The 16,837-nt window shown below is 46.3% G+C and overlaps 1 protein-coding gene across 6 annotated transcripts in view; it reads right to left on the reverse strand.

Moving 5' to 3' along the window:
• Positions 1-5,825: 5,825 nt before the first annotated feature.
• PAQR5 (progestin and adipoQ receptor family member 5) overlaps positions 5,826-16,837 on the reverse strand; it is an 87,033-nt gene continuing 76,021 nt past the window's right edge. For all 6 annotated transcript variants that reach the window (XM_024747529.1, XM_024747523.1, XM_024747526.1 and 3 more), the window contains 3 exons: positions 16,327-16,423; positions 13,319-13,460; positions 5,826-9,219 (listed from right to left, as the gene is read on the reverse strand). In XM_024747529.1, coding sequence (XP_024603297.1) covers positions 8,978-9,219; positions 13,319-13,460; positions 16,327-16,423 — 481 coding nt within the window. In that variant the 3' untranslated portion in view covers positions 5,826-8,977. The remainder of the gene's footprint in view (positions 9,220-13,318; positions 13,461-16,326; positions 16,424-16,837) is intronic.

A 16,837-nucleotide genomic window follows, 5' to 3' on the forward strand; every position in this document is an offset into this window, starting at 1 on the left:
GGGCCAATCAGTGCCCGCCTGCGGGAAAGGGGCGTGGCCTCAGGAAGCGCCTGCGTCTCCCGGAGAGGCGCTCGTCTCCTAGGCGACCGACGCAGAAAGGTCAAGGGCTGTCTGCGTGTCTGGGCTTCAGGGCTGGAGGGGGAAGCGGAGCTCAAATATTAGAAAATACAACCCCTTGAATTTTCTGAGGAGAACACTGAGAGTTTCTTCTCCCACAGCACAAGAAGTCCAATGGAAGGGCAAATCCAGGGTTGATTCATAAGTCAGCAGTGTCGTTCCGGCCCAGGTGTGTCCTTTCCTTGGGCTGTACCTGCGCAGTCTCAGACTCCCTCTCTGGCTTCCAGAGCATCACAACACCTTGGCTTCCTTTCTATCTCTTCCTCAACCTTCCTGGGATCTCCCTCTCTAAAACCTCCAGCTCTTTCCAGAACCAGTCTTTTCTAAGATGAACTGATTCTATCTCACTTCGACCTTTGCGCCTAAACCAATGACTATCAAATACACATCTACATCTGTGCTCTCATGGAACTGTAGTCCCATCTCCTCAACTTCCTATAGGACCAGACACCAGTAAGGATACACATAATTAATATCCTCGGCCCATAATGTTCCACATAAAGATGGTTCCAATCTCTGCTGTTACAAACATACAATGAATAAACTTGGAAATTCATCATTTTACACAGAATGGCTGTGTTAAAGAGTATATGTGTATGTAATATTTCACAGGTATTGCCAAATTGTCCTCCACAAAGGTTGTCCAAAGGCACAATCCCACCAGCCATGTATGAGACCACCTGTTTCTCCACAATTCTCAGATAGCAAAGTGTTACCAAACTTTTCTGTGACTGTTGATCTAATAGATGAAAAAAAGTCACCAATTTAAATTTCTCTTATGATGAATGAGGTTGGGTGTCTGTGCCTATGTTCAATAGCCATTTGTGTTTCCTTCTTTGAGAACTATGTTCATAGCCTTTGCCTTCTTCTATTGGGTTTTTCTTATTGATTTGTAAAGCTCTTCACATATTAAGAAAATTGGTCCTCATCCAAAATTTGAGTTCAAAGATTTGTATAGTTCATAACTTGGTTTTTATTTTAATTAGTTTATGTTGTTTTGTGACAGCTTAAGAAAAAATTTAAGGTAGCCAAATTTATCAGCCTTTTCTTTTGGGGCTTCTGTTTTGTGCCATACTAGAAAAAAGTCTTCCCCACTCTAAGATAAATTTTTTTAATCTTTTATTTTTCCTAGTGCTTTTATTGCTTTGTTTTTTATGTTTAAGTCTTTGAACCATTAGAACTTTATTTGTTGTCAAATGAGAGGTCTGTATTATTTAGGAATTGGGCTGGGCTGCTGGCCACTTACCTCTTAATTACACTGCAGCCTGGCTTTGGCCTCAGTCTTTCCACTGGAACTCTTCTCACCAAGAACACCACCTCATTGATGCTAAATCTATTTGATCCTTCCCCACCCTTATCTTACTTGACCTCTTAACACACTAAAAATATTTCCCATTCCTCTCTTCCTGTGCCTTTGTTTTACCTCCTAGCTTTCTAACCCCTCTTTCTCAGCCTCATTTGTGAGTTCTTTTTTCTCCCTTAAATACTGTGGCTTAGGGTTTTCACCTGGTGGTCACTAGCTGTGCCCTCTCTGCAGGCACTCCCAGCCATTCCTATGACCTCACATTTGCTCTTCTGAGCTCCAGAATCGTATGTCCAACAGCCTACTGAATTCTCCACCTGGGTGCCCCACAGGCACCTCACACCTAACACATCCTGATCTCTTCCCCTGAACCTGTTCTCCCTCAGTGGATGGCATCACCATCTATCCACCCACCACAAGGTACCATCTTTGCATTCTGCCTCTCTTTCTGTTCCAACGTTCGGTCACCAAATCTTGACAATTCTACCAACTAAATAACTTTCAAACCCCTCCTGTCTCCTCGGCCACTACCATCTCTTGTCTGGATGACTGCAACAGTATCCTAACAGGCTTCCCTGCTGCCATCTTCCAATCCTGGTTCCATTTTGCAACCAGCTCACCACTAAATCACAGATCTGATCATATCATTCCCCTGCTTGTAATACTACAGTAGTTCCCATTGCTGGAGACCCTCAACGGGCCCTGAGGCTCTTCCTCTCCAAGCTCATCACCTATCATTTCCCCTTGCATCCCTCCAGCCACGATGACCTTCAGTGCCCTGAACACACTGGGCTCACACACCATTCCCTCTGCTGTTAAGCTCTCCTCCCTCCCTTCCTCTGACAATGCCTCCTTACCCTCAGTTCTCAGCAGATCTTCTGCCAACGACCCTGCTCTGGATGCTGGACCCCTGTTCTCTATCCACAGTGCGCTGCACTCCTCCAGTCACTGCACCTGTTGATTTGCTTTGGAGCTCGCATCCCAATTTTCAATCGCTGCTTATTAGTCTCCTCTACCAGCTTATCCCCACATCCTCAATAGATGGCGCTGTTGCACCCCCCGTGCCCAGCAATGAAGATGTTCCATACATGTTTGAAGAAATGAATGAGCCCATCCCTTCGCAGAACACCCCAATGGAGGGCTCGGTTACAATACACCACCCCCAGCTTTTCTTTTGGCCAGTTTCTTCTTTCTCACTCATCTATATCCTTATTAAATCTCACTGACTTAATTTTTAATGCCAATTCATTATATCATTTTCTCTGTTCAAAAATGGTCAGGGCTTCCCTGGTGGCGCAGTGGTTGAGAGTCCGCCTGCCGATGCAGGGGACACGGGTTCGTGCCCCGGTCCGGGAGGATCCCACATGCCACGGAGCGGCTGGGCCCGTGAGCCATGGCCGCTGAGCCTGCGCGTCGGGAGCCTGTGCTCCGCGACGGGAGAGGCCACAACAGTAAGAGGCCCGCGTACCGCAAAAACAAAACAAAACAAAAAAAAATGGTCAAGCACTCCCCACAGCTGGTAAAAGATTTGCATTTTCCCCTAGAATTAGAGATCCAGACCAGGGTGAGGGTAGAAGAGGGGTAGAGAGTACAACTGGGAGGCTTTTTAAAAGATCAGGTTTATTGCGGTATAATTTACATGCAATAAAATTCACCCTTTTTATTTGTCCCATGTATATATTTGACAAACATACACCATCCTGTAACCACTGCCATAATCAAATGTATAATATTCCCATCACACTGAAAATTCCTTGTGCTGACCCTTCGCAATCACCTTCCCTAGTGAATGGGTAGATTGTCATACAGTGGAATACTAATCAGGAAAGAAAAGGGAAAAAATTATTGACAGATGCAACACATGGATAGACTCTCAAAAGCATTAGCTGAGTTAAAAAAGAGACATTCTGGAAAAGACAGAAATCTAAGGAAAGAAATCAGAAAAGTGGTTGCCAAGGGCTGGGGATAGGGGAAGCTGTTTCCACTTTTTGGCGACTATGAATGAAACTGGTATAATTATTTGCGTAAAGTTATCTATGTAGACATAGATGTTTTCATTTCTCTTGGGTGGGATTGCTGGTCTTGCGGTAATCGTAAGTTTAACTTTATAAGAAACTGTACTGGGAGGATCTTATGCAAATCACTGAACAGGGGCTGATACTACAGAGATTGGAAACCATAATTAATCCAATCTCCCAGCTAAACACATCCAGCTGTGGGAACCTAATAACCAGCAAGCACCAGAAATTACCAAAGCCCACAGTGTTTGAGGAAAGGTGGTAAGCTGGAGACAGGATGCCTGTGAGCATCCAACACACTCAGCACACCCAAGGCTTCAGTGGCTTTGGCAACATAATCTCACATCCCCAGGCCATGTGACTCTCTCCCCAGGCCATCTGTAAAATGAATGATTGGATGTTAATGCCTTACATGCTCAAGCAACAACAACAAATCAGTAAAATCAATAAGCTTGGGGGAGGGTGTTCAACTGATACAAAAAACCACAAAAGATCTGAACAGAACTTCAAATGAATAACATACACAGAAGGGGAGCTATCACTTACCCAAGGTATTTAGACTATTTAGACTAAGTATATGCCCTCAGGCTCAAGATAAAAAAAAAAAAAAACTTGAAACATATATTGAATTCTAATTAGTTGGCCTTTTTGAAGACATGGATTAGTAGTTCTGAAAGGACATTCCGTACATTCCAGGACTGAGCAAATAAGTAAATACATTGTGGATAATGGGAACCAAGTATCTCACTGTTAGAGAGTAATATAAATATGGAAAAGGGGAAGGGTGAAAAGTACCTGGGAATTCTTTGTACTATTTAGCAACACTTCTCTAACTATGAAATTATGTCCAAAAAAAAAAAAAGAGAGAGAGAATGGTTGGACTGTATCAGTGCTTCTTAAACTCCCTTATGGTATTAAAAATCACCTGGGGCTTCTGATAAAAATTCAAAACTCCAGGACCACGCCCACCCCCAGCACCCTCAGTGAGTCTTCTACATCTGTGCATCTGAGCCCTGCGCATGTGCGTTTTACATCATCACACACATTTTTTAAAGGCTAGATTAAATTTTCTTTGAGGCTCGCGGTTCCATGCTCTGGAGGAGACAACATGTAAGCCAGTTTTAGAAACCCGTTTCTTTTTTTTTGTTTTTTGTTTTTGCGTTATGCGGGCCTCTCACTGTTGTGGCCTCTCCCGTTGTGGAGCACAGGCTCCGGACGCGCAGGCTCAGCGGCCATGGCTCACGGGCCCAGCTGCTCCACGGCATGTGGGATCTTCCCAGACCGGGGCACGAACCCGTGTCCCCTGCATCGGCAGGCGGACTCTCAACCACTGCGCCACCAGGGAAGCCCTGAAACCCGTTTCTTAACACGGAGAGAATGTGTGTGACAACCATTTGCTGAAGTACATTTATTACAGAGTTGAAGAATTCATACAAATACCGAGGGGCCATAGGAAAACCCCTTGGGCAATCTCCCGGAACATTCAGGAGAAATTTCATAATTCTCTGAGTCATGCCGATGTCTTCTGGAGCTATACATTTCAGGAATGAGTGGCCTGATTTCTATCCTTCCAATAAGACAAACGCTTACTGGCCTTAGGGCCTTTGCACTTACAGCTACCTGGACCTGAAATACTCTCCCCCATATGCTGCCAAAGTTGGCTCCTTTTCACCCATCAAGTCTCTTCTCAAATACCAGTTTATCAGAGTGCCCATCCTATCTCAGCTGCCCCACCCCACCCCTCCCTAGTCCCTCACCAGGCTTCTTTTCTTTTCTTATAAATTTATTTATTTATTTATTTTTGGCTGTGTTGGTTCTTTTTTGCTGCACGCGCGGCTTTCTCTAGTTGCAGCCAGCAGGGGCTACTCTTCGTTGCGGTGCGTGGGCTTCTTTTGTTAAGGAGCACAGGCTCTAGGTGTGCGGGCTTCAGTAGGTGTGGCTCACGGGCTTCAGTAGTTGTGGCTTGTGGGCTCTAGAGCGCAGGCTCGGCAGTTGTGGCGCGTGGGCTTAGTTGCTCCACGGCATGTGGGATCTTCCCGGACCAGGGCTCGAACCCGTGTCCCCTGCATTGGCAGGTGGATTCTTAATCACTGCGCCACTAGGGAAGTCCCAGGCTTATTTTCTAAGCACTTACCATTATCTGAATTTATCTATATCTCTTGTCCTACTGACTGACGTAGAACATCAGCTCCATGAGGGAAGGACGGTTTGGGTTTTGTTCTCTTCTGTATCCCCAACTCCTAGGACGGTGTTTGTTCTATATATACCAAGCACTAAATAAATGTTCACTGAATGACTTAACAAAACACACGTACAGGAATCTATTTCTCATGATGAATGAACAGTGGAGTAGGTGAAATATAACCAAGTCAAGTGAGAAACGGAAGGACTTTCCTATAATAAATACATTTTATTTTATTTTTTCTTCCACACAGTTTAAGAAAACCAGACATTAGTATTGGTTGGAAGAACATCTCTGAGTTTGGACATAGGTCTCTGCCTTTTCATCCATAATGGATTGTCGACTGGAAAATCAGAGGCTGGCATTCAACAATATGTTATAAAGTGTTGTTATACAGTGTTAATAGCTGTTTCATATAAAAAGGGTACCATGCCCACAACAAATCTGGGACACAGCAGATCCAAGGGAAAGTTTTCTCCAATGTGTCCGAAAACAGCATCATTTTTCCCCACCCTGTCTTCCTCAGAACATCTCCTGGGAGCCGAGTTCCTTCCACAAAAAACACTTTGAGAAAGATTGCAGCAGACCAAATATTTAAATCACTTTGTACTCAAAAGGCTTCTAAACATCCCACTTCTAATTCTAATCAACAATGACAAATTCACGTCCTTAGAAAGAAGAGGGAGAGTTCCTTTCTAAGAACCGAGCAAAGGAAAATGAAACTCTGGGGCAATTGATTAAATGGCTTCATTCAAACATATCTGAGTTGTATCACAACAGAAATGACTGGCAAGTTTTATAGTAGTGTTTCTCAAGCAGGAGGAGGGGGAAGAAATACATCTCTTTAGGAATTCTCTCCACCGTCGCTCCCCCGCTGCCTTTGGAGACAGCAGTGGGAATAGGGTACATTTCTAAAGTGTATTTACATCTCTAAAGTGTATGTACATGGTACATTCTCTCCCCCGTCGCTCCCCCGCTGCCTTTGGAGACAGCAGTGGGAATAGGGTACATCTCTAAAGTGTATGTACATCTCTAAAGAGACATGAAAAAAATGCGAGAACTGCTACATTAAAAGACATCTTCCCAGTGAGGTTTCAACTGACCCACTGCCAAACTTTGTAATTTCCGGAACGGCTTAGGCAAAATTATACTCACATTAGACTTCATAATACTTAATGATAATGAATATATTTGAACCCATTCTCACTCAACATTAAAAGCTTCCAAATCAGTGTACTGCAAACTGTTGTAAAATTTTAATTTGTAACACTGTCCAAAAGTATACAATGGGACTAAGTTTACCAAACTTATAAAAACGTTACGAAACACCTGGTCTTATTTTGTTGATTTAACATTTCATTTTCATCATAAGGCACGCTGAAAAAGCAATGTAACCAAAGATGAAATTAAATAATCTAAAAGTCCTTCAAATTAGTCACCCGTTATCTTTCAACTACTTCTGAGCTAAATGAAGAACGTTACTTTACTCTCTATAAACAAGAGAATTTAAAAGCCTTCATGCCTTTGGCACTACTAGAATGGAGTATTTAAACTTTGTACCTTTGTCCACCATAAGACTGAAGTTACAATAACATGAAATGGAAGCCCACAGACCCTGCTGGAGTAAGATTCCACTAACAATGTCAGCCTCTTGCCAAAAAAACAAATTTTGTCATGCAGCTGGCAAAGAATGTACCCAAAATTTACCAGCCCGTGTAATTTTATCAGCCTACCTTCCCCAGAGGAAGTAAACAAATAATCAAACGAATGAAATCATGTTTCTTGACCACTCGCATCCAATGTAAATTGTTACTTGTCCTCAGAAGATTGGACGATGATCTATTTATAAGGCCATTCGAGTGTCTGCGCCAGTAAACCATAGAGGCAGTATACTAAGATATGGGGGTGCTCCTGAGTCAGCAAAAGAGGATCCCGCATTGTGATGGATGGCCCCTTAAGTCAACAGACAAGTGCACAACAGGGGGTGATGGGCTTCTGTTAAAAGCTGTTTTGTGTCAGCATTTCTGTACTCTCCGAAAACATCATGAAACAGTGAACTTTCATTAGTGATGCAAGAGATGAGAAAATACCCAGTGTTTTGTGATACTCCACAGAGTAGAAAGCAGGGGACACATTCTTAGGTGGTGGGTTGCTAAAAGTTAGACCAATCACAACAAAGCTGATAGGCTCAGTACCTTCTGGAGTTTGTGACATCAGCGTTTCTGCAAGTTTGGCCCATGGCCCTCCTGACTCAGAATCACCCGGGGGACTTTCTCCAGTGTAGATTGTCTCCAGGAAACCAACATTTTAAACCAGTAAAGCAGCATCTCCTGATTTGCCTGGGGAATCTACATTTGTCACAAGCTCACCAAGGGTTTCCATCCCTTTGGCAAGGTCTTTAGCCTCCTCTGCACGTGAACCCGAAGCTCAGCAGCATATATGAAATGCTGAAGCAACATCAAACGTATAACCTCCCCAAATATCGTGATGTCATTGGCTTAAAAGGTGACAGACAAGCACAACCAATTGGGATTGACTCAGCCAATGCCCACTGGGTAACACATGTTTCCTGTGCTGTGGAATACTTGGCAGCATCAAACCGGTGACAAGAAAACAGAGCAAAACAGAACACATAACACTTAGCCACAGGCTGTGGACTTGTGAGAAAATCCAAATCTATCATGACATGGGAACCTTGCACTGTGAAAAAGAATGTACTTGTAGGAAAAGAGGACTCTCTTTCTATTCATTCCCTTCACTAGGTGGGGAAAGGAAGAAGACCGCTCCCCAAGCCAGGTTTCTTCATTCTGGAATTGCCTTCCCAGCCCCCAGGGCTCCCACAGACCCAACTTACTCTTTCTCAGGTTCCCCTACTGACCTTTCCAGCTTATTCTCTTCCCAGTGTGGGAGCTCTTGGGAGAGGCTTTGTTACATGAAACTCATCAGATGAAGCACATTGCATTCTGCAAGAGTAATACTACAAGGGTAGTAAAGCTTAATCCAACTATTTCATAGTAAAGCTACAAGGGAGGTATGCTTAATCCAATTGTTTAAATAGGATTGGAGAACTCACTTTAAATAAATTAAAAACTAAACGCAATATTAATGATTTGCCTGAATAAGGACTTACTTGAACCCACGTTCCCCTTTTAAAACCACACATACGGAACCAATGCACGTCTAGAGAAACGTCCCCACGTCAATACCTTATTGACATGAATCCATTCAAAAATGCCAAGACACCAACCATTATAAATATTTTAGGCCGTTATAAACTGGTACCTTGACACTGGCTTTTGGTGGTTAGGAAGTTGTAGCTTAATGTTGACACTTGGCACAAAAAGCTTATGGTCTGAGTTATGTTTCTTTTTTATGTAATTCTGGCTCAGGAATCCGATACAGAGCAGCTGAGAAATAAGTTATGTTGCTCAGGCTGAAGATGAGGCACAGAAGTATGGCTCCGGCTATCTGAGAGAACAACAGGGGCCTGGAGTGGGCCAGGAGCCATTCCTTCCTGAGAGTCTTGTCCAGAAGGATGGCTTCCATCTGCATGTGTGTGGCTAGGATCACACACACATGAAACAGCTGGTGACTATGACCTATAGCAAACACACAAAAGACCACCAAGATCAGCAATAAAACAGGAATGGATTGATACATGCTATGGCATGGATGCTAAAAACACTATGTGGTGTGAAAGAAGCCAGATACAAGAGACCATAAATTGTATGATTCCATTTATATCAAATGTCCAGAAAAGGGAAATCCACAGAGACAGAAAATAGAGTAGCGGTTGCGTCAGGCAGGGGTGGGAGTCGGGATTAATAGTACATGGGCACAGAGGATCTTACTGGGGTGATGAAAATGTTCTAAAACTCCTATATGGTGACAGTTGTACAATGTGGTAAATTTACTAAAAAATCATTGAATCATATACTTGAAATTAGGGTATTATGTAATATATAATATATACTTTAAAAATTTATTTTTTAAATGTAACATGAGAAAAATAAAAGGGCCATCAGAGCAAACCAAATCCATTTTTAAAACAACTTATCCACCAGTCCTGTTTTTCACGTGAAAAAGTTCTGCCAAAGGTTACCTCTTGAGAGCTGTCACTGATCAGCTCAGATTCTGGCTTCAATCCCAAAGGAGAAGCCAGCCAAATTTTCTGTTGGCCTCTTATGAGGTGCTCCTCTCCCCACTGCTGCTTAATCCCAGACACAACCAGGGGCTCTTCCTCTCCGATAACTTGCAGGACCCCAGTCACCATGTATGCATCCCCAGAGGGTGGGAGTCCAGTGCAGGGTGGTTGGAGTGAGCAGGGATGTGCTGACTTGGTGATTGGTGAGAAAAGGAGTCCATTGCCCGGGGCTGGGGACTGCTTTGGGGGACAGCCTGCAGAAACCATGTTTCACGGGCTGAGTTGTATCTCCCCCTCCCAAATACATATGTTGAAAGTCCCAACCCCCAGTACCTTAGAATGTGATCGTATTTGGACATAAGGCCTTTAAGAGACAATTAAGTTAAAATGAGGTCACTAGCGTGGGACCCACTCTGACTGGTGTCCTTCTAAGAAGGGGAGATTAGGATGCAGACATGCACGTACACAGAGGAGAGACCATGTGAAGAGAAACGGAGATGGCCATGGGCAAGCCAAGGAGAGAGGACTTGGAAGAAACCAACCCTGCCGTCCCCTTGATCTCAGACTTCTAACCTCCAGAATTATGGGAAAATAAATCGCTGTTGTTTCAGCCACCCAGTCTGTGGTTCTTTGTTACGGCAGCCCTAGCTAATACGACACAAGGGTTAAAGATTCTCCTTCAGTTAAAGAAAGAAAAAAAAAAGGATTCAGTGTTGTACCCCCAGGACTTAACCCAGAGTAAGTATTCAATAAATGTGTCCCCAGAAGGGACCAGCCTGGCCATCTGCCCAACTGAACAAGAACAGAGTCAGGAATGAGGATGTAGGAGAGTTGAGTAGGTGGCCAATGAATTCCTTAGGGCAGGGAGCTGCCAGCACTCCAGCCTGCATGCCCCAGGGAGGAAGTGTGCCTGGAGGGGCCACCCCTGCCTCACTCAAGCCATACTACTGGGCTGTATCCAATTTCCAAATCTGTGTGTGATGCAACGAAGTGGTTCCTTATCCGGCAAGAGCCGTGTACTCTAAGGACACAGGGCCAAGAAGAAGGAGGTGATCAGCTGTGCTCACCAACTGAGGCACAAACCTGTCTCTGTTAGGGCAGCAGATCAAAAGACAGAAGAGCCACGAGCACCGAACAGATGTGAAATGTGCCTGCAGCAGGAAGAGTGATTTCAACAATCCCTCCTGGCAGGAATAGGGAGGAACTTCCTGTGGGCGTTGGAGAGGGAGCCCAGCATCTGACTGACTGTTATTTAGGGGCGGAGAACTTTCCAAACCCTTTGTTAAAGATCTGTTACTAACTGCCCGTCTGGCCAATTTCCCCCCATAAATGTTTCACGGGCTGAGTTGTATCTCCCCCTCCCAAATACATATGTTGAAAGTCCCAACCCCCAGTACCTTAGAATGTGATCGTATTTGGACATAAGGCCTTTAAGAGACAATTAAGTTAAAATGAGGTCACTAGCGTGGGACCCACTCTGACTGGTGTCCTTCTAAGAAGGGGAGATTAGGATGCAGACATGCACGTACACAGAGGAGAGACCATGTGAAGAGAAACGGAGATGGCCATGGGCAAGCCAAGGAGAGAGGACTTGGAAGAAACCAACCCTGCCGTCCCCTTGATCTCAGACTTCTAACCTCCAGAATTATGGGAAAATAAATCGCTGTTGTTTCAGCCACCCAGTCTGTGGTTCTTTGTTACGGCAGCCCTAGCTAATACGACACAAGGGTTAAAGATTCTCCTTCAGTTAAAGAAAGAAAAAAAAAAAGGATTCAGTGTTGTACCCCCAGGACTTAACCCAGAGTAAGTATTCAATAAATGTGTCCCCAGAAGGGACCAGCCTGGCCATCTGCCCAACTGAACAAGAACAGAGTCAGGAATGAGGATGTAGGAGAGTTGAGTAGGTGGCCAATGAATTCCTTAGGGCAGGGAGCTGCCAGCACTCCAGCCTGCATGCCCCAGGGAGGAAGTGTGCCTGGAGGGGCCACCCCTGCCTCACTCAAGCCATACTACTGGGCTGTATCCAATTTCCAAATCTGTGTGTGATGCAACGAAGTGGTTCCTTATCCGGCAAGAGCCGTGTACTCTAAGGACACAGGGCCAAGAAGAAGGAGGTGATCAGCTGTGCTCACCAACTGAGGCACAAACCTGTCTCTGTTAGGGCAGCAGATCAAAAGACAGAAGAGCCACGAGCACCGAACAGATGTGAAATGTGCCTGCAGCAGGAAGAGTGATTTCAACAATCCCTCCTGGCAGGAATAGGGAGGAACTTCCTGTGGGCGTTGGAGAGGGAGCCCAGCATCTGACTGACTGTTATTTAGGGGCGGAGAACTTTCCAAACCCTTTGTTAAAGATCTGTTACTAACTGCCCGTCTGGCCAATTTCCCCCCATAGGAGTGTCTTTCTGCTCTAGGCCCAAGAGGACAGGATAGAGGCGAGTCAATAAAATGTTATTAAGAAGCCAGAGCTGGCAAAACAAGGCCCCCCCACCCAGACTTCGCACACTACCACCTCTATTTCATCTGGCTGGAGCTGGGGTGGTGGACGTGCTGGGCAGGTTCCTTAGGCAGGTTCCAATCCCCTGGCCCTCTCATCTCCCTCCTTTTTTGAAATGTGCCCTCTAAGTATTTTGCTCATTGTAATCCCTTCTGGCAGGAGAGAAGAAGTAAAGGAGATGAAACTCTAATCAGAGCAAACAAAGAAAAATCTGGCCATGTGTCTTGGGCGGAAGATGGAAACCCATGGACAAAATGGGCTTGGGGAGAACCGAGGTTCCTGCCCGCCACCTGGGAGTGAGGATCTGAATCCCCATGGTATTGGTAGCTTATCTAAGGAGCTCTCACCCCAGGACTCATCAGCCTCACCAGAAGTGGCCCAAGGGTCCCTCCTCCAGCCAGTCCCAGAGCCAGGGTGGAGGAGACACGTTCCGCAGTGCCACCCACTTCCCTAGACAGAGAGGAAGGAACCCTGCCAGCAGGTGTAAACCCCTGTGGTTCCGACACCTCCTCTCCACCACATGGCTTCTCTAACTTGAGTGAGCTCAGGCTCACCTGGAGAATCACACAGCTTCTGAGACACGGGATGTCTGGGGGCTGGGAACCGAGAATCTGCATGTTCCCGGGTGACGCTGAGACTGCTGGTCCAGGGGCCATACCTGAGCACAGCTCCCTGCCAGCCGGTATTCTCAGAGCCAGCTGTACTGTCTTTCCTCTTCCTCTTTACGGCTGCCTTACATGTTCATTTAATAACGGGATTTCACATTCTAGGTAATAATGGGACTCTCCTGTCCCCATACCTGCTGGAAATGCTTTAGAATCCTAGATCCACCTCCTCTCCATCCTCCGCCATCCTCCCTGGTCATCCACTGGCTATGTACATCCTGGCCTCTGTCACCTTACAATTTCACTAACCTTGGTCTGTGCCTGGAGAACTTCCTGAAGAATCGCTTCTCTCCCTGCCCCGGCCTCTCTTTGCAACTATGTGCACTGGTGTCAGGGATTGGGAACCCTCCCTGGACGGGAGGGCAAGGGGCATCGGGGCCACCAGGCACTCACCGATGTAGTCGAAGCGTCCAGGAGCCAGGCGCTCCGGCAGATGTGCGGAGTAGAGGAAAGAGGCCAGGAGGGTCACGGCCATGTGCTTCTGGTGGTACAAGGTGGCTTCGTTCTGTGCACTCTCCCCAGGGAAGAGGAATAGCTGCAGGTATTTAAAGAAAGGTCAGGTCTTAAAATAGATAACCCACAAGGACATACTATATAGCACAGGGAACTCAATATTCTATAATAACCTAAACGGGAAAAGAACTTGAAAAAGAATAGACACACGTATATGTCTCACTGAATCACTTTGTTGTACACCTGAAACTAACACAACATTGTTAATCAACTATACTCATTATAAAGTAAAAATTTTTAAAAAGAGAGAGAGGAAGGAAGGAAGGAAGGAAGGAACGTATGTCAGGTCTTGAGAGGAGGCCTGCAGACATCCCCACGCATATGTGTGGACTCTGTGGGCCAAGGCCGTTCCCTCTCCAGTTCTGAGGCTTGGAAAGGGAACTCGCAGGGACTGTGTGAGCAGGCTTCCTGTTCTGAGTGTGGTCAGCTGAGACCCAAGGCAACTGTCGTTTAATCCCCCGCATGCTCATGAGAGCCTTTGGATTATTTAATTCCAAAAAAAAAAGAGGAAAGAAAGAAAGGAAGGAAGAAAAGAAAAACAGCAGAAGTGAAGACAAAATTAAAGGAAAAGAAAAATCCAGTTAGATATATCGCTACTTTCTTCCTGGGGCTAAAACGTAAGTATCATAAAAAATAGCCTATTCACACTTGAACTCACTTCTAACCAGCACATCCCCTGAATTGATGCTCCTAATTAAGGCTTTAAGGCCTAAAACTCCCTGGAAGGCCTTCTGAATCATCACAGACTATTAATTATGGACATTACCCTGGTGTGGAGTTCAGTACGGTTTTTGTACGATTGTTATAAATAGCGGCGGCAGCCACCACTACGGAGGGCACTAGGCCAGGCCTTTTACGTGCATCGCTTCAGAGCCTCAACAATGACCACAAGGCAGACACTATTCTCCCCATTTTGCAGATGAGGAAACTGGGCTGGAGGGTGACTTGCAAACCACTAACTAACAGTGAAGTCAGGCTGATTCCAGAACCTGTGTGCTCAGCCACATCACCATTTAGGGTAAGCCCTCCCCTCCCCTGCTGCCCACTGGCTGGTGCAGTGCCAGGAGCACCCAGCGCTCATAATAGCAAGAACCTGTGCTGTATGCTTTGGCGGCCTTGTGGGACCGGATTGTTCTTTGCTCTGGTTTCCTGTGTGTGATCTGTGTCCTCGAAGAAGGATTCAAGGAAATGGGCTGCATCCCCATCTCTGGGTCCCCCCCAGGCCCACATGAACTCAGCAGGAGCACACGGTCAGTGCCTCAGCTAATGAAGCCAGCTCGACCCCTCTCCTTTATCCCTGGGCCCTGCCATCCTGGCCTCATGCAGCAGACCCTTACGCTGCCTCTGGGAGGGGAACTCCACCCACTGGGCCTGGGCTTGGCATTGCTGAGCCCATCAGTTCTGTTTATTTGATTATTCTCCTCTACCCCCTGTGAAGGACAGGATGTCAGCCTCATTTAAAGATGAGGAGGGCTTCCCTGGTGGCTCAGTGGTTAAGAATCCGCCTGCCGATGCAGGGGACACGGGTTCGAGCCCTGGTCCGGGAAGATCCCACATGCCGCGGAGCAACTCAGCCCGTGCGCCACAACTACTGAGCCTGCGTGCCACAACTACTGAAGCCCGGGCGACTAGAGCCCGTGCTCTGCAGCAAGAGAAGCCACTGCGATAAGAAGCCCATGCACCGCAACAAAGAGCAGCCCTGGCTCGCGGCAACTAGAGAAAGCCCACGTGCAGCAACGAAGACCCAACACAGCCAAAAATAAATAAATAAAATAAATTTATAAAAAATTAAAAAAAAATAAAGATGAGGAAACCAAGGCTCAGAGAGCTTCTGTTCATTGCCTAGGGTCACACAGCCAGTGAGCAGTGGGACTGGGATTTGAACTTTCCCCCTTCTTGCCTTTCCTCCTACACCCTCTTCCTTTGTGTTCTCCATCTAATTCCCATCTATCCTTTAAGACCTTCATTCATACATTTTCCTTCACTACTACTACTATGTTAATTGATGATAATATATAACACTGCATTTACTGGACTCTCACCACCAACTAGCATTTTAAACATTGTCTCATATAATCCTCCCCACAGCCTGACAAAAGGAGGTGTTATTACCAGGCCATTTTACAGATGAGGGAAATCAAGACACAGAGGTGGAAGATAACTCGTCCAATGTCTTGCAGTGAGTAAATATTACAGATTTGCCTCCAGAGCCCACTCTCCTGGTCACTCTACTGAACCCCAGGCTGCCTCCCCTGCCCAGCCCTCTGCGATTGCTCCTGAGCCCCCAGTCAACACTGGCCACTGGTGCATCTCCTATGTTCATCAGGGCCTCTGTGTTCATGCCGTCTCTTAACTAGTCTGCAAGTGCCATTAAAGGAGCATCTGGGGCGGGGGGGCTTCCCTGGTGGTGCAGTGGTTAAGAATCCGCCTGCCAATGCAGGGGACACAGGTTCGAACCCTGGTCCGGGAAGATCCCACGTGCTGCAGAGCAACTAAGCCCGTGCTCCACAACTACTGAGCCTGCGCTCTAGAGCCTGCTAGCTACAACTGCTAAGCCCGCGTGCCACAACTACTGAAGCCCGTGAGCCTAGAGCCCATGCTCTGCAACAAGGGAAGCCACTGCAATGAGAAGCCCACGTTCTGCAATGAAGAGTAGCCCCCGCTCACCACAGCTAGAGAAAGCCCACGCGCAGCAAGGAAGACCCAATGCAGCCAAAAATAAATAAAAAAAAAAAACTTATTAAAAAAAAAAAAAAAAGGAGCACCTGGGACTCTACTCTTGTGTGTCCCACTGTGACCAGGACGGCGCTCTGACCCCCAGAGCTCAGGACACAATTGATTCCCTGATGCTGCCAACAGGCAGAGAGGGGTTGGAGCCGGGCCCTTACCCTGGAGAAGATGGGAAGGGAGTCCCAGGTGTAGGGATAAGCGAAGGCCAGGACACGAAGCATCTTACAGAGCCTGGGCTTCTGGACCTCAAGAAACCTAAATCAGGGAAGAAAAGGGGGGAGAAATGAGAATGAAAAAAGAGTTTCAGTAAATAACACACACATGCACATTAAAAATAACCAAGCGCGAGTAACCCACGAAGGACAAGCATTTTTGCACAAGCTCCTCCTACGGCCAGCAGCTTCTCCCCCAGTGCTCTCCACTTCTCCCACCCTGATGGGAACGGCTCAGTCTCAGATGTGGAAAGAGCTCAGGGTGGGCGGGGAGGGGGCAACCATCTCCCAGCATCCTGAGAGGCTCCTGGGGCGAGCACCTCTGCGAAGGTTGAGATGCTTAATTAGTCAGAGGCGCCAGCTGATGACCCTGCAGAAGCCCTGGGTACAATTAGGTGTTTAATTACTTAAGAGATTTCTGGAATATTTAATACCACACACAGGGATACTGGGCTGG

This window comes from Neophocaena asiaeorientalis, unplaced genomic scaffold, assembly GCF_003031525.2.
Source record: "Neophocaena asiaeorientalis asiaeorientalis breed wild unplaced genomic scaffold, Neophocaena_asiaeorientalis_V1.1 scaffold591, whole genome shotgun sequence".
Classification (NCBI taxonomy): Eukaryota; Metazoa; Chordata; class Mammalia; order Artiodactyla; family Phocoenidae; genus Neophocaena; species Neophocaena asiaeorientalis.